Source organism: Neofelis nebulosa, chromosome 14, assembly GCF_028018385.1.
Source record: "Neofelis nebulosa isolate mNeoNeb1 chromosome 14, mNeoNeb1.pri, whole genome shotgun sequence".
In the NCBI taxonomy this organism is placed as follows: domain Eukaryota; kingdom Metazoa; phylum Chordata; class Mammalia; order Carnivora; family Felidae; genus Neofelis; species Neofelis nebulosa.
This window is the reverse complement of record NC_080795.1, coordinates 12663602-12684643: the sequence shown is the minus strand read 5'-3', so window position 1 is coordinate 12684643 and position 21042 is coordinate 12663602. Positions and strand designations below refer to the sequence as shown.

Here is a 21042-nt window from a genome sequence, read left to right as displayed (position 1 = left end):
TAAAGCAAAATGTTTTCATAAAATTTTAAAAATAAATAAAAATAAAAATGGACCTAACCTAATTTGATGTTGAAGAGAAAAGCATACCATCCAGGTGAATGAGGAGAACATCTGGGACATGAGGACCATGCCCTGAACTGCTTGGGGATGGGGGTTGGATTCAGGAGAAACAGGAGAACTGTAGTATGTCGTGGGATTAGTGAGGCTCGAAGCTGGGGACACCACGTCGAGATGACTTGACTGCCAAATGTAAGTGAGGTTTAGCAAAAGTCACGTGCCCGTGATGGGTTTATGAAGCCATGTAGCGTAACAACAATCCGATCTCTGTGCTCTCTAGTCTCTGTTGCCACAAGAAGGAACGTGAATTACAAGCTGTTATCTTCTCGGCAACCAACGCAAGTATCAACCTTGTCAGTGTCTTTTCTCGGTTTTATGAAATGGGTGTATTTAGGATCAAAGAAGTAATATTTTAGATGAGTCCTTTAAAAAGGTAGGCATGGCCTGGTCTGTGTGAGCTTTCAAGTTCCTGTTGGACATCTGAGTGGTATTGCTATAGAGAAATCCATATCCTTCCTCTCTCTCTCTCTCTCTCTCTCTCTTTGTCATACACACACACACACACACACACACTGCGTAATTAGGTTTGGTGTGTAGTCCCCTGTAATCATGCGGATTTTATACAATGTGGTTCCTCGATTTATGCCTAAAAATAAAATTCCCACGTCCCATCCCTAATTTCTCCCTGACACCGATAAAAGAGACCGTACCGTATCTTTCCAGAGTTGAAAAAAACAAGTACACTCATTACTTTGGTGAAAGGCAGCCTGATTGTAAGTAAAATTTTAAAAATTTTATTTAGTACAAATATAAAAAATAAATAAAAAATAGTTGTGTGTAGTGATGCTTTCCCTTTAACATTCTCCTTAGGGCTTCAGGGCCCTGTTTTAGTAACTAAAGATCAGCTGTTTGCAACGATTTCCCTAACATCAGCTTTCAGAAGAGATGAAGGATGGGGCGCCTGGGTGGCGCAGTCGGTTAAGCGTCTGACTTCAGCCAGGTCACGATCTCGCGGTCCGTGAGTTCGAGCCCCGCGTCAGGCTCTGGGCCGATGCCTCGGAGCCTGGAGCCTGTTTCCGATTCTGTGTCTCCCTCTCTCTCTGCCCCTCCCCCATTCATGCTCTGTCTCTCTCTGTCCCAAAAATAAATAAAAAATGTTGAAAAAAAAAAAAAATTAAAAAAAAAAAAAAAAAAAAAAAAGAAGAGATGAAGGAAACTTCTAAAATACCAGGAGGGAAAAAGGGAAGAGCCTGCTGTGTAAGGCTCCCATAACCTCATCTGAAAAGCAACTTCATGTGTTAGAAAGGTCATTCTCCCCTCATATGCGTGCTAGTTTAACACGAGTCTAACCGAATTATCCATCAACTTGAACAAATTCCAATAGCCACAAGGAGTGTTGGCGATCGGTCCATTTAAGAAGATGTGAATATACGGGGAGCATTTTCTTTTCTTTTCCATAACCTTGGGTTTCTTGAAAACGACCATCATGCCAAAGTGGGGGCTTTTGAGTATCTTTTTATTGGAATTCTGTCTTTGACTTGCTATTTATGAATCACCTACTTGGGATGAAGTAGCGTTGGAATTACTGATGAACAGCACCAGCGTGAATCAGTGTGATGGTAGCCACAGCTTTGGATTTTGACACAAATCAATAGGTGGGTCTCACAGAAATAGCAGCGTAAAATGGGTAAATTGGTGTAGCCACCGTGGAAAACAATATGGAGGTTCCTCAAAAAATTAAAAATAGAACCACCGTATGACCTGGCAATCCTCCTTCTGGGTATATATCCAAAGTGAGATATGGAAGAGATTTTTGCATTCTCATGTTCGTTGCACCATTATCCAAAATAACCAAAACAGAGAAACAACCACAGTGTCCATCAACGGATGGATAAAGAAGATGTGATATACGTACACATAAACACACATGTACACACGCACACTGGAATATTATTCAGCATAAGAAGGAAGGAAATCCTGCCATTTGCAACAACATGGATGGACCTTGAGGGCATTATGCTAAGTGAGATAAGCCAGACAGAGAAAGACAAATAATGTAGGGTATCACTTACATGTGGGACCTAAATTTTAAAAAAGAAAAAGTCAAACTCCTAGACATGGAGAGTAGAAAAGTGGTTGCCAGGGGCTAGGGTGGCGTGGGGCGCGGGGTGGGGGGGGCGTGAAGGAAATAGGGAGACGTTGGTAAAGGGTATCAACTTTCATCCATAAGATGAATAAGGTCTGAGGATCTAATTAACATGGTGACTGTAGTTGATTACACTGTATTGTCTAATTAAAATGTGTTAAGAGAGTAGAACTGAAATGTTCTCAGCAAAACATTTAAAAGTTAAAAAATGAAAGATAAATTTGTGAGGTGATGAATGTGTTGATTAACCAGGTGGAAGAAATCCTTTCACAATGTATCTTTACATCAGATCACCACAATGTACGCTTTTAAGTATCCTACAATTTTACGTGTCAGTCATACCTCAACAAAGCTGACATTTATTTTTTTTATTTTTTTTTTTTTTATTTAAAAAAATTTTTTTTTTCAACGTTTTTTATTTATTTTTGGGACAGAGAGAGACAGAGCATGAACGGGGGAGGTGCAGAGAGAGGGAGACACAGAATCAGAAACAGGCTCCAGGCTCCGAGCCATCAGCCCAGAGCCTGACGCGGGGCTCAAACTCACGGACCGCGAGATCGTGACCTGGCTGAAGTCGGACGCTTAACCGACTGCGCCACCCAGGCGCCCCAAAGCTGACATTTAAAAAAGAAATAAGCCGGTAGACTCAAAGAAACGGAGGGGGAAAAAAAGTAGAAAATCAGTAATCTTAAAGTCTGGGTCTTGCCCTGGAATATCTTAATGTCACGTGATATAACAAGTGTTTGGCCAAAGTTCACACCATGTTTTCATACAAATCTCTGAGGGCACCCGTCTCTCAGGGCCCTCTGCCTATGCAGCCTTCCTGACTCCTTATCTTTCTTCCTACATTGAATCATGAATTCATAAAGCACGGGTTGGTAAAAAACACTTCACACATTATCTCATGCCTTGCTCTGTCTGATAATCGGTCAACCAGTTTCGCTTGATTGATTCAAAAGATAGAGAACCATGTTTTACAAGGTACCTTTAATCCCTTTTCGGGGAGCGCTAATTGTTGTTTCCATTTTTTGTGTGTCAAAATTTTCCTCTTTGTTTGTAACTTACTAGTTCTGGTTCCATGCTCTTGAGCCCTGATCCTTGTTGAAACCAGGTACTGTGTTCCTCTCTATCCATGTACCCATATATTCAACTATTCCATCCACCTCCTTTTAACCTAGAAATGTTGGGCATTGTTAACATTTCAAAATCCTGGTTTAGCTGTACGATTAGTCTCATTGTACAGTAGGAAAGCAGGTTTTGTTCTTTCTTCTGAGGGTAGTTCTCGTTTGCCACTCCACCTGCTCACTCCAGCCTACTTTGCTCTCTGTCCTGCCCTCGTCAACATCGCAGCGTGGTAGTGAGGATTACCAGGAGGCGAGAGCTCCAGAATGCTCCTTCCGCCGGTCTGCCAGCATCTGCCTGGCCACTCCAGGCTGTGCTGGTCCTAAGCCCACTTTCTGACCAGGGCTAACCACCCTTATAAATAAGAAGTCAAAGAAATAGGTTTGTTTGGCTGAGTTCTAAACACGAGGGCATTTATTTGCTTTGTTTTGCTGTTCACTCTGTAATTCATCAAAAGTCCCAATGGACACGTTTCCAATGTCTTTAAAATGTGATTAACATTCACCGTGTTGAATGGCATCTTCCCGAGGACCTCTGTTGGAAGATGAACTCTGTGATTTGCAAGCCACTTTGGATGCCGGGGTGTGACATGCAGGGTCACACGTGCCAGGACCAGCAAGAGCAATGGTCTTGTTCGCTTACGATCTTAAAAAAACAAGACACTTACGTTTTGGAGGGGACTGTTGTCTGAGGGGTTATTGAAATTTTTATGCTGCAAAGGCATTCAGTTCTCAAAAATGATAGGGCTTCTTTTAAACCCTTGACAAGAAGTCCCAGAGGAAATTGAAATAAGCAAGTAGTTGAGAGCACAAGTTTCGTTACTGTGTGAATCAGATAAACAAACAAAAAGCTGAGAGTCATTATAATGACTCCCAGGGATGTTTTCAGTCCAGTAACACCAGAATCTTCCTTCTAGTCCTTAGAAAGAAACTGGAAGTTAATCCGCGATGAAGGCCTTGCAGTGATGGACAAAGCCAAAGGCCTCTTCCTGCCTGAAGATGAAAACCTGAGGGAGAAAGGCGACTGGAGTCAGTTTACGCTGTGGCAGCAAGGTGAGCTCCTGACTTCTAGATGAAAAAATACGTTATCTAAACCCATCATTGTTGGGGCGCCTGGGTGGCTCAGTCGGTTAAGCGTCCGACTTCAGCTCAGGTCACGATCTCACAGACCATGAGTTCGAGCCCCGCGTCGGGCTCTGGGCTGATGGCTCAGAGCCTGGAGCCTGTTTCAGATTCTGCGTCTCCCTCTCTCTCTGCCCCTCCCCCGTTCATGCTCTGTCTCTCTCTGTCTCAAAAATAAACCCATCATTGTTTCTTTAAACTACATGTGAACATTTACTGGTGTGTGTGTGTGTGTGTGTGTGTGTGTGTGTGTGTGTGTGTTCACATGTGTATTTGGATAAATATATAAATAGTATTTTGATTCATCTGGTCTTTCCCATTAAATGACATGTTACAGGGGCACCTGGGTGGTTTCATATGTTAAGCCTCTGACTTCGGTTCAGCTCATGATCTCATGGTTCATGAGTTCGAGCCCCCACATCAGGCTCTCTGCTGTCAGCACAGAGGCTGCTTCGGATCCCCTGTCCCAGACCTTCTCTCTCTGCCCCTCCGCTGCTCACTATCTCTCTCTCTCTCTCTCTCCAACATCAATAAACATTTTTTAAAAATGATATGTTACAAAGACTAACCGTGTAGGCTTAACTGAAAGTCTACCATGCGCTAATTACTATCTTAGAAAGGACCTACCCAGAGCCTCATTTGCTCTGTAGCACGGAGATGATGTCGCGTGCCAAGATGGAGTCACCATGGGTCGGAGATGATCACAGTCCAGAGTGACAGGTGTGACAGAGTGACAGGAGATAATGACTAGTGTCTGTGCTCCTCAAGAATAGGAAGTGGTTCACATTCCACCGAACATTCCTTGGGCTGAACCCGGGCTCAGGCACATACACGGGACTCCAATATGTGTGTGTTCAATGAGTGAATATATCAATCTGTCCTGTAAAATGAGGAGCATTGGATTTTATGTGTAAGGCTCTTTCCAATTCTCTTCTTGAGAAATCAAGTCAACCTGGGTTAACAGCCATCCAGAAACAGATCCATGGTGAAGAGTCCGCGGCACCAAGTAAATCGAGAGGACAGGCGGTGGGGCTTACATTGAAGGACAAGTAAGCACATTTTCCTCTCTTGTGCTCTCAGAATGGTTTGCACAGAAGAGAAGAAGAGCTACTTCAGTAACATTTTCAAAGACAGTCTCTCAGAAGAGAGATCGCATGATTGTTAGAGACTGTCAGCTTTCTTGCCAGCAAGGTTTTTTTTTAAGGGAGTGACAGGGTCACTATGTGAACAACATGCTAAATCTGTCTGCTGGCAACTCACTAGAATGCATGAATTGTGTTGGCCTTAAGCATTCACCAGTTCATCTGATGCCTCGGTGGCATTAATATGCTTCTGCACCAGCGTCCTTATGCCCTCCTAGAACAGTGCTTCAGTACAGCAGGCCTCCTGGCAGTAATTTCCAGAACCACAGTCCCTGCTATAAACAGGTGCTTTGATAAAGTTGAAATCGGCAGGGCATTATAGGCAGATAGAAGTTATCAAGCCGGGTGCCAGGCTCGTTCAGTCACTGGAGCATGCAACTCTTGGTCTCAGGATTGTGAGTTCAAGCCCCACGTTGGGTGTGGAACCTACTTAAAAAATAATTAATAAATAAATAAATAAATAAATAAATGTTTTAGGCAAGCAAGAAAAAAATGATGGTGACAAGATTTGGTTGAAGGCAATATTTTGACTTAAATTTTCACATTTAAAAAAAATTTAAATGTGACAAAATGTATTCCTTAAGCTGTAATATGTGATATTTTTCACTTGTATTATTTCCAGAGAGTGACTGCATTTCTCGCTTGATTTCCATTTTGACTCAAAATAGTTGACCCGTGTGTGTATTGGGGGGGGGGGGGGGCAGGGGGCGGGGCGGTGGATATCATAAGTATGTGTTTTCCAATTAGTTGCAGTTAATTACACAGAAATTAATTTCTAATTGTATTTTTTTGTGTGTGCGTCCTAAGAGAATAGAAGTCACATGGTTCCTCTTTTAGGAAGTTTTGTTAAGGTTTTTTGTGGCCTTTCGTTTGTGGTTCCAGGCTTCTGGGAGGAATCCAGGAGCCAGTTTCTGCGAACACATTCACAGTTTAAAGAATTTCGAAGACAACTAGTACCATAGCTTGCACGGACGCAGGGTGGAATCCTTGAAGCCAGGTGCCCTCTCAGGCCCTGTGGCACAAAAACTGGAGAGAGAATCCTGTGGTGGGGGGCGGGGGCGCGGTGGAGGGAGATATGAGGAAGAGAGGCAGCAGGGCGGTCTCAGCCACACTGAGAGCTCAGGTCCACACACAGAGGCTGCTGAGTATCTGAATTAGTTGACTTAGTGGTCCTCTAGTCTAGTCAGGAGAGGATGCTGCTAGATGGTTGAAGGCCATAAAGCTATGGCTGGAAATTCCATTTTTCTCCAAATGGTACTGGGTCTTGTGGTGGGTCTCCAGGTAACATCATCAAGGCTGAAGAATATTTATTCCTTTTTAAAGAGACAACTGTTGGGGCGCCCGGGCAGCTCAGTCGGTTGAACGACCGACTTTGGCTCAGGTCAGGATCTCGCGGTCTGTGGGTTCGAGCCCCGCATCGGGCTCTGTGCTGACAGTTCGGAACCTGGAGCCTGCTTCGGATTCTGTGTCTCCCTCCCTCTCTGCGCCTCCCTTGCTTGCTCTCTGTCTCTCTCTCTCAAATATAATAAACATTAAAAAAAATTTTTTAAAGGGACAACTGTTTGGACTTGGAGGAAAAGAATCAACAAATGTAAATAATGAGTTATTTTTTTCCCTAAAAATGTGTTTTCAAATTGCTAAGTGAATGTCATGGAGTGTTTCTTTTGCTCGTACTTATCAATCATCACCAGCAGTGAACACTAAAATATGTAGTTGGCAAATACACCATATGTGTGCACTTTTTCTTCCCGAGCCCATAGGAGACAGGGCTAACCAGTCTCAGTAGCCTTTCTGGATAAGCTCGAACTGAACCTCTGAGTCCTTCTCAACACGGTGTTCTAGGGAGCCGCTGACAGTTGGTCAGATTCGTCGTGCAAGATGAACCTGTTGTTATCCCAGCAGAGCCTTGAAACTTAAGAAAGACAAAACCCAAGACCTTTAAACATCCCACCTCTGTGAATATTTCTTATGAAGTATTTTCACATGTAAATGAAATATCCAACTGATTCTTCCAAATCTGCATTGATAAAACTCCTTCTAGGGCCATCTTCTCCCAAGTCCATCGCTTCTTCAGAGTTAGTTTAAACATGGTGAGAAATAATCAGACAGCAGTAAGGCCACACTGAATCCCGCCGCTGGACAGTCTTCTCCTCAGCTGAGGGAGCTGCTTTTCACAGCTGCTTTCTAACCCGTGATGTGACCGAGTTGTAAATTATGCTGAAAGCAGAGGTTTTAGAGACCAGCAACCCCAAACTGGAGGCCTGGCTGCACCATTCGTTAGTTGTGTGATGCAAACATGTTCCTGAATCTCTGAGCCTCAGATCCTCATCCGAAAAAGAACAATGAGAACCGTGCCTCCAGTATGGGGTTGTTACTAGAATCAGTGAATGCTCTCGAAAGATCTGGTACACAATTATCCACTAAGTGAGAGTGGTACTACTTTTTTACTACCTAATAACCGTATGTTATACAATAATAACAGTAAGGGAGGGGCGGTCTTAGGTCATGATTACTTGGGTCATGGTTAAGAACATGGACTCTGGGTCCAGTTTGGCTGAATTCCTGCTGTGTCACCTCTCTGTGCCTCAGTTCCTCTTCTCTAAAACACAGCTCTGACGGCACCTCCCTCGCCAGGAGTTGTAGGCATCAGATGAGTCCTTTTGAGTATGTCAGGTGGTTCCTGGCCCACCGTGAGCACCATGGAACTGTGGTTGCCTTCCTAAATGCTCACCATCATGTGCGAATACTTAAAGCTGCCGATGGAAATCCACGAATGCCAAGCATCTACTACATGGAGAATGTGTGTTTACATATGTGTTTACAGTGTCTTCCAAGGCTAAAGATGTTCAGATTTAGCCCTGACCAAGTGGCAGTCCTAGTGAAACCCAATCCATTAGGTTACCCTTCATTAAGGTACAACACACCTGCTCTCTACGGGGCACCTGCTCAGTCCTCACTACCGCGCCCACGGAAAGTCCAGCCACTTCTGGCTGTTCCTGAAGCCTCCAGACTTCACTTAACTGCTGCCTGCAAAGCACAGAACCCAGAATCGGGGCTTTCTACCAGGCCATCCCCAGATCCTGCATATGGGAAGTCATGGGAAGCTAGGCTTAAAAATGCTTTATGATGACATGATACAGGAATCTGTTTGGCCAAACTGCCATTTATCATTCAACTCCATTAATCACTAAAAATAACAACTAATACTTTACTCAAGGGGCAAAAAGATTACTTAGGAAAAGCTACTGTACATATAGACATTGTTTTCTAGAACATTGGGGTCCATTTGAAGAAAACACTTTTTTCTTAAGTTTATTTATGTATTTTTGAGAGAGAGAGAGCAGGGGTGGGGCAGAGAGAGGGAGATAGAATCCCAGTCAGGCTCCACACTGTCAGCACAGAGCCCAATGTGGGGCTCGAACTCACAGAACTGTAAGATCATGACCTGAGCAAAAATCAAGAGTCAGATGTTTAACCAACTGAGCCACCCAGGCACCCCAAGGAGAATACCTTTAAGTTGCATTCCTTGTAACTCATTTTATTCTTGGTATATGATTATCCTGGGACACAACTAAAAATTAAGTAAAGTTAAACTCAGCTTTAGATGTAGCAGTCCCTTGTAGGACTCTTGAATAGGGAATTACAGTTTTTCTATCTGTAAAAAAAAAAAAAAAAAAAAAAATCCATCATTTTTTTCCATGAGAGCAAATAATGCCGTGTACATTTCTGAGCATGTCTTTTCTAAAACACAGTTATTTTGTCAATGGTGAAGAAATTTATATAGTTCAGGATGCTTAAGACTATGTCCCAAAATCTGTGCTCCTGACACTGTCACTTATAGAAAAACATTGTCTCTCAGAGACGCCTTCCCCTCTTCATTTACATCCTCTTCTTTATCAACGTATGAAGAATGATCTGTACAATGAGAATGACATTGAATTCCCATGAAAAATGTTCAGGTAACTCTTTGCTATAGTCCTAGGAATGCATTTTTAGGTTAGAAACATAAGCTGGTTTTTTCCTTAGGGAGTCTCCTGTGACTGCTGTAACAAATTACCACAAATTTAGTGGCTTTCAAATGACACAAATGTATTACCTTCACAGGTCTGGAGGTCTACAGTGGTCTCCCTGGGCTAAAATCAGAGTGTCCTCAGGGCCATATTCCCTCTGGAGGCTCCAGCTCCTGGAGTCTACCCACATTCCTTGACTTGAGCTTGCTGTCCATCCTCAAAGCCAGCAGTGGCCGGTCAAGTCTTTCTCCTTCTGTATCACTCAGACACTATTCTGCCTCCCTCTTCCACATTGAAGGACTCTTTGATGACATGACACCCATCCACTTTATCCAGGACAATCTCTTTATTTTCAGGTCGGCTGATTAGAAATCTCAATGTCTTCTGCAACTTTTATTCCCCTTGCCATGTAACATAACATATTCATAGGTTCCTGCTTGCAACATGGACACCCTTGGGAGGGGGGCATTATTCTGCCTGTCACCGGGAGAAAAATAGGATTCGGCACTCACCTTGTCCATTAGACATCCTTAGTCAAGTCGCCCAACGCTGAGTGGAGATTTCTGGTCATTGCCCTGCTCGTCTGCTGGTGGAAGACACTTTATGCTTTGTCTTCTTGTGTTTGCTCAGCCTCCTCATTCCCAGTGCGGGTGACGATACAGATTGCCCATGGGCAAAACAGGATGAGCTAAAATTTTACTGTGATTTGTTTCTAACGATGGTTTTACCATTTCTTCTTCTAGGAAGAAAAAATGAAAATGCCTGTAAAGGAGCTCCTAAAACCTGTTCTCTACTCGATAAATTCCCCGAGACAACAGGGTGCCGAAGAGGACAGGTAGTACCTAGCGTGTCTTTGGTGACCCGAAGAACACAGTTATTAGGAATAAAGGAATGCTAATGTTTATAAAGCGACAGTTATTTCTTTGGGCCAAACAAAGGCCTCTTTTTTTCTTCTCTCTTTAACGAAACGCCATTCCGTGTGGTCGATGGCAGAGCTGAGGGTGGAAGATGTTCAGTGTTTATCGCTTCGTGGAAAATGAGAGTCCTTATCTTCAGTTCCTTCACAAAGAAACTAGACAAGAATATACATTCTCAGTCTTCCCAAGTAATTCCTTCTTGGAAGAAGTAATTACTTTCCCAAGTGATTTTCTGCGGTCACTTTAATGTAGCATTTCCTCCACCCCTCGATGCATGGATGACCGGTGTGTTACTTTTTCTGCGCAGATCAAGTATTCCGTCATGCACCCGGGAACCCACGTGTGGCCGCACACGGGCCCCACCAACTGCCGGCTCCGGATGCACCTGGGCTTGGTGATTCCCAAGGAAGGCTGCAAGATCCGATGTGCCAACGAGAGCAAGTATGTTTCCTGCCATCGTTTCCTCTCGTATCACCTCTGAAGAGGGGTGTTCCTTACAACCAGTCTGTGTTCAGTTGGGTTATTTCTCTCCCTTTGTAACTGAAGTAGGCTGGAGTGGGTGATACTAATCCACACTCTAGTCTGTGTCCCTTCCTTGTGCTTTCCGTGAGTCTGGAGGGACTCCTCAGGTCTAGGGCCGCCCTCCCTAATCATTTCTCCCCACACCACTGTCATCTCAGTGAAGAGCCTTCTCGCTTCTCTTTCTGGATGGACAGACTTGCACTCAGGACCAACCATCTTGTGCTGAGCCCTATACATATTACACATTGTGTTTATTGCTCTACAACTTGAATTATCCATCAATGCCGAGGGTCCCCCTTCCTGAAGAAAATGCCCAGTGATACTTACGTGCGTTGCTCTAGGGGAGGCAGCATGGGGCAACAGAAACAGGCTGTGTGTTTCAATCCCAGGCTGCCTTTTTCAAACCCCAGCTCTGCCACCTAATCCTGTACAACCTGGGCCCATTCCTTAATCCCTTCGAACCTCAGCCTCCTCACTTATGAAATTGGCAATGATGCTGTCTGCTCTGCAGGATTATTGTAGGATCAAATGAAATAATACATACAAGGCACCGAGCCCACGTCCTAACATGAGTGGGATGTGGTGAATGTTAGGCCCTTCTGCCTGTGCCTTTTGCTGTCCTAATCCTATTACTCCGGCCACCGAGAATGCCCTTCTTTACACTCATCCAAAATAAGCCTATTGCTAAGATCCAATGTCGTTTCATACAAAGGAGCCTCTCTTCTGACTTCTGAGTGCGTATATAGTATAGATTCTCAGTAATCCTATTCTGTATCTCCCATTGCTTTTTATCAGTTGGCATATGTTCGCCTAATCTCTGTGAGCTAGAAGCTCCTGGAGGGCAGAAACCAGGTTGCTATCTTCTTAGTCATTTCTCAGGGTCCTCAGTAGAGGTCCGATGGGGCGGGGAGGTACCTCCTATTCGGGAGGTAGTTTGAGTTGTTCGTTTGGTTGTTGGCAGAGACCTGCCTGTCCTACATGAGGCGTAGCGACACAGAGTGCTGTTGGAGGTTCAGATAGGGCTTTCCTCTGCCAGACGTGCTTCATCAGGGACATACCACAGGCTCAAATGTCGGAGTCATAAGAGCAGTACAGATAAAAATGCTACAGATGAGACAATGGGCAGCTAGCTCATTTGCTGCTGGGGTTTTGAGAATCTTGACAGTGGTGACTCTTAAAGACAGGAAGGGTTTGGACATTGAAAGCTGGGGCAGGGGGAGGCATTTCAGGCTAAAAGAATAGGATCTGTGAAGGCACAGAAGCCAAAAATGAGAAAGGGCACATAGGGAGAATATGAAGTGATGTCAGCAACCACGAGTGTATACAACAGTATACATCAGTAAACTGATGCACATTAAAATTTTCGAGACTTCATTTGGGCATACATCGATTCACATTGCATAGTGTCAAAGCAAAGGTGGGTAGGAGTGCCCCAGGGCAGGAGCTGGAGGGCAGGGTTTCCAGAGAGAAGATGCTGAAGCCAAGCAAAGGAAGTATTTGACTAGATACTGCGTAAGCAGTTGGCCCTGCTTCGGAAAACCCGGTTGGCTGTTTGTGATCAGTTGTTCTTCTGCTTCACTTTCTCAGATTCAGGTGCATTGACTCTGGCTTAGACTTCAGTTTGCCTACGTAGGCTGCCAAGGCGTGGAAGCCACCCTCGTCTAACGGCCTTCTTGGCTAAAAATTGTAACAGCACACATAGAATACGGTTGGAAAATGAAAGCAGAATAGAAGCCCAATTAAAGAAGGCTTTGATCAGTATTTCACAGTGGGATCAGACTCTTGTCAGGAAGTTACTCTGGAAGCCATGGCGGGGAGGATGCGGGAAGGCAGGAAGAACAGTTAGCACTCTGTCATGGTGGCCCACCCAAGAAGAGCTGGACTCGGGATGCTGGAAGCAAAGGGAGAGTAACGGGCAGGTACAGGAGATCTTATGCGCCTTGACTCAAGAGTGTGGTGTAAGGGAGGGAGAGTCCAAGATGCCTCGGCGTGTGTCCATTTGGGTCAGAAGGAGACTGTTGATGCTTTAGCGAATACTGAGAACTTGGGAGGTGTGAGGCAAGTTCAGGGAAATGGGTAATGAGTTCAGTGTTTATATATATTTTATTTAAGTTGCTACTGGAAGACAGTAATGGAAACATCCAGGAGTCAGCTGGATAGAGATGCCTGGAGCTCGGGAGAGAAGCCATGTCTGGACATAAAGGTTGGAGAGGCAGACTTAGCAGGTTCTGGAGGAAACTTGAGACTCCATGAACCCATCCACATTTAGAAGACCGAAGGAGGAAAGAGAACCACCAGGGAGGTGGGGCGGCCAAGGGCAGAGGTGGGAAGAACCAGGACGAGAATCAGAGACAGCTGGACAGGAAGAAGTTTCTCCCAAGATGAAATGGACCTTGTCAAGCCTTTGGGGACTCTGTGTGCACAAGCTCTCCACCAAAGGGAAACAGGGTGAGGACGTGATGGGGGACCCAGGGAAACGGAGAGAATGCCGGGGAACGAGACCAAATAACCGTGGGCAGTGAAGACGGGGAAGAGCACCAGGCCTGTTTCCTGAGTACTGCCTGTGGTTGGAAGTTTGTCATTTGTTATTCCTGTCTCTGGATCTACTTCCCTCCCTCCATCCTGCCTTCTGTTTATTTTTTAAATTTTCTCGTCTGTCCTGCTTATAGATACTCTGGGGGAAAACATCACTAAACAAAAGTCCACTTACGAACAGGTAGGGAGAAAGACACATATGAACTGATCCTTGTCATCCGAGGCCTGAGGCAGCAAGAAGCCCAGCTGGAAAGAGTGAGGCAGTGAGGAAGGGGAGCAGGTAGAGAGTGCCGGAAGCTTGAACAAGAAGCCCAGCAGGGCTCAAACTGCAGGAGCGGCACTGGGAGAGCCGTGCCAGCGGCACGTCCACAGTGCATTCCCCACACCAGGCTCCCAGCAGACGCCTGGTGACCATGCTTGACAAAGAAAGGGACTGCCAGGCCCTCCCCTCAAGCTGAAAGCATGATTAGGTTAACGGTCTTGACCTACAGGAAGTAGCGTCTGTCCTGCACCGGCCTCGGTAAGCTTGAGAAAGAACGTTCACTTGGCCGCCCCTCAATTTCCACGGACTGTAAGTACCTGTTGAAAACAGTAATTTGCAGATGGTGTATTTTGCAGTGATTAGTAAAAAGTGCTTTCCTTGGGGCGCCTGGGTGGTTCAGTCAGTTTCGCGTCCGACTCTTGATTTCAGCTCAGGTCATGATCTCACGGTTTGTGACTTCAAGCTGCGCATCGGGATCTGCGCTGTCAGCATGGAACCTGCTTGGGAATCTCGCTCTCTCGCTCTCAAAATAATAAATAAACTTAAAAAACAAATTTAAGAGTGCTCCCCACCCACCTACCTGTGGTTGGGTCAGGGAGGCGATTTTGCAGAGGATGAAGTGCTTCCTGTTCTCTCCTCCCTGAAGAGCCTACAGCATCGATGCCTTTCCACGTCCCATGACGGCTGGTCAACAGCCTTGTCTGCGCCCCTTCTCTTGAGTTTTATGTTGTGTTACATTCTCATCCTCAGTAAGCCTTCACTCAAGAACGGTTGGGTCAGGCCAAGCACTTCGTTACAAAACTCATGTTTTTCATAAGGGAAGTGGCTCCATTTAAGTACTGTGTGATGCCTATGGGGAAAACAGCTGGGTATCTGGATGGGAGACAGGCAGTTTCTAGACTCTGAAGACAGAAATACTGAAATATGAAACCTGGAAGTGTCATGCTGTTAGTGTAGAAATACTATTAGTGTGGAAAGAGAAACACATAGACCAAGAAATCGGGCTCCCTTGCGCTAGGCAACAGGAAGCAATTTTCAGAGCCTCTCGACTCCCAAAAGAGGAGGTTGCTCGTAGCAATTTGTGCATCGTAGTTCTCAGGTGTGAATAATCACACTGCTGTTCCTCCAGCGCCGTGTGAGTCCTGCTGGCACGCGTCTCGTTTAAATATTCCGTCGCTGGAGACAAACAGCCGCGCTCTTTTTATCTGACGATGAGGTCGCAGCTACGTGGCCTTTTATCGTTACAAATAAAAATGATCACTTAACATTAATAAGTGCCCTCTGACTGTAAAACTGATACGTGATGCACATTCCTTGTACGTAATTTGTAAAACACAGAGAAGCACAATAGAAAAAAGTCAATATTATGTTTGATCTTGATACCCCAAGATACTGTCCAGATGCTTCTCCATACCGCATGTGTGTGTCCATGAGGAGGAGGAGGAGGAACACAGTAGTGATCGAGAGCGTGCTTGTTGTACGAAGTAGTTCTTCGCATGCCACAGGCGCTATATTATTAATTAATCCTCACAACAATCCTAAGGGATTATTGAAATCTCTTTTGTAACTGGGGAGACTGAGGTGTGAAGATGCCAAGTAACTTCCACGAGGTCACTCAGCTCAAGAAACGCTGATGTTTGTGTCAGCTTCCTGAGGCTGCCATGACAAATTACCACAAACCGGATGACTTTAAACAACAGAAAATTCATTGTCTCGTAGCTCTGGAGTCCAGAAGTCCAAAGTCAGGTGTCAGGAGGGTTGGCTTCTTCTAAAGGCTCTGAGGGAGGGTCCGTGCCCTGCCTTTCTCCCGGCTTGTGGTAGCTGCTGGCATTCCTTGGTATCTCTCGGCTTGTAGACACATGGCTCCAATCTCTCCCTCTGCCAACACGACACACCTTCCCCCTATATCTTCTCCCCTTCTCTTTATAAACACACTTACTATTGGATTTAGGGCCCAGCCTAATCCAGGAGGGTCTTATCTCAAGATCTTTCACTTCATTACAACCGTAAAGACTCTTTTTCCAAATAAGCTTACATTCACAGGTTCCAGGTGGACATACTTTTTTGGGGAGGCCACCCTTCAACCCGCTACAATATCAGAACGAAGGTTTGGTCTCAAGCAGGCTGGTTTGAAAGTCTGTGTAGCCTCAACCCCACGGCATCTAACTACACATTTCTGGGCTTTTGGGGTTTTGTTGGTGGTGGCTACAAAATTAAGATCATCTTGGACTTGAAAGGCAATCAGTGTGAAGGCTGGTCTTCACGGCCAAGCAGCGAGCTGGAGAATCTCCATTTCCGGGCCATTTGTGTCACCCCTGACAAGCCCTGCTTTGTGGTCTGTCAAGTGAGCTCATTTAGGATTGCCACCCAAAGCTGAATGAACTTGAGTCGGCGGATGAATGTGCCACTGGCAAGCAGAACTCATCGTTACTCCCATGGAGCGGCCAAGTTGTTTGAGCTCTGGACGATCGCACACGGGAATTCTTTCCACTGAGTCTCCAGGACGTGCTGGAACCAGGCTGCGGGAAAGAAGAGTGACTGTGTGGCTCTCCTGGAGACTCAGGCTTGTTGCCTGCAACTTACCAGCCAAAAATATTGGACAGGACCACCAGATCGTCAGGAAAATGTGCATGGGTGTCACGTCAGCAGCACGCTGAAGACATGAGTTGGCAAGAAGTCCTGTGATGCCTCTTTCTGCTGCTGTGGAAATAATGGCCCTCTACCACAGCATACCTCAAGTGTTTTTGTAGCATACTCTTTCCATTAATCTCTCAAGTTTTTAATTAGGAAGATTATGTGGAAAGCCTGCTAACATGTTAACAGTGAGAGAAAGACTTAATTTTTTAAAGTCACCATGAATTGTTCATAGACAGCATTTCTTTTTTCACAAAGAGTCCAGGAAGCTAAAATCTGAGGATTTTCCTTTGGACATCATAGCTCTTCTCTTTCACAGAACGTGACCGTCTTCCAGCCCAACTGTAACGTGACCTTACCCATCCATAAGTCACCACCCGAGCCTGCGCACCTGGGATTGCAGGTCGAACATGGCATTTTACCTGGATGTGTTCCCTGAGTATTTGTTACTAAATAGTAACATTTTGTCCCCTTTCTTCCTTTCCCTGAGCAACTTGGTGAATTAAAGACGTCCAGTGAAGTCTCTTAGCCCCTGTTCTGGTTAGCATTCGTACACACAGATACGCAGCGATCCCTGCACGGGGAATGGCGATTCCCACATGCAGTACGAATCGTGCGCAAACATTTCGTTTGTTGAAGTGATGGTCGAGAAATGGGAAAGTTGGCATCCATTTTGCTATGGCAATATTAAATGATGTGGAGGTTCCTGGGCCAGTCCTCCAAGGCTTTTCACTCCATCTTTAGCCAACTTGCATAATCTCTCTAAGCCTTGATTTCCTCGCCTGTGAGATGGGAGAAGAATAAAAGTGTATCTTTCTGTGGTTTTGAGTGTGAAAGCAGTCCACCTAGATACAGTCCGGACTGTATTTACAGAGTGCTGTGTGGTAAAAGCACTCCGTGTATTTGATCTTTTACTGTCCTCTTGTGGGATCGCTGTAGAAATGGGGACCTTTGTCTCTTACCTTCCAGGGAGTGAGACCAAGCACCCCTCCACCATTGGAGATGGTTCTTGTGACCTGGAGGAGGCGGGGCTTTAAGGAGTTAGGAAAGGGGAGCACGACAGGAGGCCAAGGGTGTGGAGGGATGGAACAGATACAGATGGGGACTGTGATCTGATAGGCGTGGGGCCAGGAGCGATCCCGGAGAAAGGAGGACCGGCAGGAGCACAGCTGAGAGCTCCACACCCCGCTCCCACATTTTCCCTTTTCCTCCCCGAGCCCCCACCCTGGAACCGGAGGTCTGTGGGGAGAGGGCAGCGGCATCCCATCTGGGGTCTTATGAGTCTGCCTTCCTCTGCCTTTTCTCTTTCTTGGCCCCCTTTTGGCTTTCTCGGCTGCTGTTTGACCTAGGACCAAGAGGAGGAGGTCCAGAGCTTCCACAGAGACAGGGGAAGTCCCCGGGCCTGTGTGGAGGGGAGGGCGGCCCTGTGGCAGCCGGGCCGGGCTCTTCTGTGAGGGGCTGGGAGATGTGCTAGGGGTGCATATGCACACGATCTGTCGGGAAGAGAGCTTCTTTGTGAAGTCAGCCATCTTTCATTGGAATTGATATTTTGACCTGAAACAAAGCAGCAAATACTATTTCTCCATTTCTCAGATGGAAGCTTAAGCGTGCCCTGTGAAATGTAGTGTGAAGACCGAAGTCCTAACCAGCAACTCGGCTCAGAGTATTAAGGGAATTTTCCTGTGGAAAGGAGCCTTAGAGGCCATCTTTCCATCTCTGTCGTTGTACCGATGGGGAAATGGAGGCCCCTTGGTGAAGTGCTTTATCACGTGGCTAGTTAGCAGCAGTCAGAACAAGAACACAGGTGTCCTAGCCTCCAGAAAAATGCTTTGTCCCAATAGATAGATAGATAGATAGATAGATAGATAGATAGATAGATAGATAGATACTATATAATACATAGAAAAAGAATGTGCGTTTGTGCACGTGTGTATTTCTGTCTTCGTGTATTAGGTAGAGAGAGAGAGAGAAGAGTTTTACATTACAATTCTAGTATGTGCCAGGATTTCTAATGCAGTCAGAATTGAGGGACTTCAGTAGGTCAGGATTAATAAGTACTGTGTTATGTAGCCTTATTGCTGAGCTCTTTGACCCTTTTTCTGTATTCCACTCGGCCCGTTAAATGCCTTCCAGGCCACCTCCCACAGCAGCGCAGGCACTGAGCACGTCCCCTAGTAGTGCCGTGATCTCTAGCTGAAGGTTTGGGCTCTACTGAAGCAAGGCTGGTGACTTTGCGCTTTTTCCACAGACCCGCAGTATCACTGCAGACATCCGAACTTGCTTCCATAGGATTCCTCTGCTGGAAAATTAGAACCCTGTCTCTTGCCTACCTCAACATTTTAGCAAGGATCACTGAGATGTGATCAGTAAAGTTTTTAGGTGGCAGACTCTATAAGCACCTAGTATCATTGTTTAGCATGATTGGTGTTGACGACAATTCTGTGACACAGTGTGGTTGTTAGGTACAATACTGCCACCATTATACCAGGATCGTTAATTATAATTACAATAATTTGAGAAACTGAAGAATTATGTGACATTACTTTGTCTTTGACCAGGTATTCTTGTATCTTTTGCAAACCAGGGAGAGGCGTGCTTCTCTCGATGCTAAGGCATTCTCAAAGCCAGATGAGATAGCCATCTGGGGAGAGGATGCAGCCCCCCACTCTGGCCCTGCTCTCCTGAGCCCTGAGAGAAAGGCAGGGTGCACCCTCAGGAAACTCAAGGGCAACCCTGGAAATCTTTTCTCCAGAGGTCACTTTTCAGGTCATACTTGGAGTATAACTTAATCATATTTGGCGAAGCTTTGCTCACAAAGCAAGCGGCCTGAAAACTGTTTTCTTCACCTTGCAGTGACAGTCTTTGTTATTCAGAAGAGATCTGAAGACCTTTGACCGATTTAGAGCTGTCGCTTTTTCTGGAAGACCTCATCCTTTCCCAAGCAAGGCATTTATCTCAAGTTAACCTCAGTCCCTCAGCCTGCAAGTGGCTTGGATGGGATTTTTTTGTTCTTCCCTTTCAGGTTAATGAAGGCTGCACTTTTTGTCATTTTAGCTCTCATGAGGGATTGAAAGATGCCAGTTTTGAAGTATTCACAAGGAATCTACATTAAATAATTGGGTATCTTGGCAGTTTTTCTGGAAAACTGTCTGAAAGAAAATGGAAGGGTTGGGGCGCCTGGGTGGCTCGGTCGGTTAAGCATCCGACTTCAGCTCAGGTCACGATCTCGCGGTCCGTGAGTTCAAGCCCCGCGTCGGGCTCTGTGCTGACAGCTCAGAGCCTGGAGCCTCTTTCAGATTCTGTGTCTCTCTCTCTCTCTGCCCCTCCCCTGTTCATGCTCTGTCTCTCTCTGTCCCAAAAATGAATAAACGTTAAAAAAAAAAAATTTTTAAAAAAAAAAAAAGAAGAAAATAAAAAAAAGAAAATGGAAGGGCAAAGAGAAGATAACGGGACACACTTCCCCGTGAGTTTTAGGGCCCTAAAGGAATCCAACTCTTTAGAATACCTCCCAGATTTTTGTTAAAAAATAAATTATTTCATCAATGGTTTACACTGGTCCATACTTGACTTAAGATATCGGAAAAGCCACAGACAGTGGTCACTCAAATTCCACCCTTAAAGGCACTGGTGTTCCTCGAATAAACCAGTGTGTTTCAACACTAAAAGCTTTTCCCAATTCATGGGGAATGTAAGTTAATGAATGAGATGTTCAATAATTTTCTCCCGTAAAGCATCCCTAAGTCTTTGACTTTCTTACACCCATCAGAATCGAGTGAAAAATACCATCTTGTGCAACCTAGAATTTTCTGTTCCATTCTTCGAATTACTTCCAGTATTTTAAGTAGATTCCAGATCCTCTGCCACTCAAAAAAAAAAACTTTGAGAACCCCTTGCCATGATAGCACAAAGTGTTATTTCGCAGATCTCTGAAATTTTTAGTATCTCACCCCCTTGGAAGATTTTTGTCTTCTCAATGAAGGCCAATTCATAGGGCGTGAAGCCAAGGTTATTTTTGGTAACATTATACCACTTACATATGTTATCATCTCTTATCTTTTCCCTATTTTTTTCCTGTATTTTCCTTCCTCCTCTTTTATATTCTCTACCCTTCATCAGATAAAGACACAAAGGCTCCTGTATGCTGAGTGACCCCCCAGGTCACACAGTAGTAAATGGCCAGTTGGTTTTAAATCTGCTTCCACTCAGGGCTGTAACCTGCCCATTGTGCCGTGCCGTTTCTCTCCCTCTTTCTCTTCTACCGCAGGCTCCCCTTTCCCTTCCCCCCACCTTTTTTTTTTCCTTTTCTAACAGTGGTGAAACACATAACATAAAATTTACCATCCCGTTTCTAAATATCCACACAGTTCAGTGGCGCCGTGTACGTTCGTACTGTGCTGCCATCGCCAGCATCCGTCCACCCACAGGACCCCTCATCTTGTGAAACTGAACACACTGAACAACCCCCGTCCCCATCGTTCTTACCATCTTTGTGAATCTGCTCTAGGTACCGCCTGTAAGTGGACTCACACCATATTTGTTCTTGTGTGAGTGCTTCATTTCACTGAGCATAATGT

At 45.3% G+C, this 21042-nt stretch overlaps 1 protein-coding gene across 9 annotated transcripts in view; it reads left to right on the top strand.

Annotated features, from left to right (window-relative positions):
• ASPH (aspartate beta-hydroxylase) overlaps positions 1-21042 on the top strand; it is a 226948-nt gene that overhangs the window by 201819 nt on the left and 4087 nt on the right. For all 9 annotated transcript variants that reach the window (XM_058699669.1, XM_058699672.1, XM_058699666.1 and 6 more), the window contains 3 exons: positions 4242-4377; positions 10342-10433; positions 10823-10956. In XM_058699669.1, the coding sequence (XP_058555652.1) occupies positions 4242-4377; positions 10342-10433; positions 10823-10956 (362 nt within the window). The remainder of the gene's footprint in view (positions 1-4241; positions 4378-10341; positions 10434-10822; positions 10957-21042) is intronic.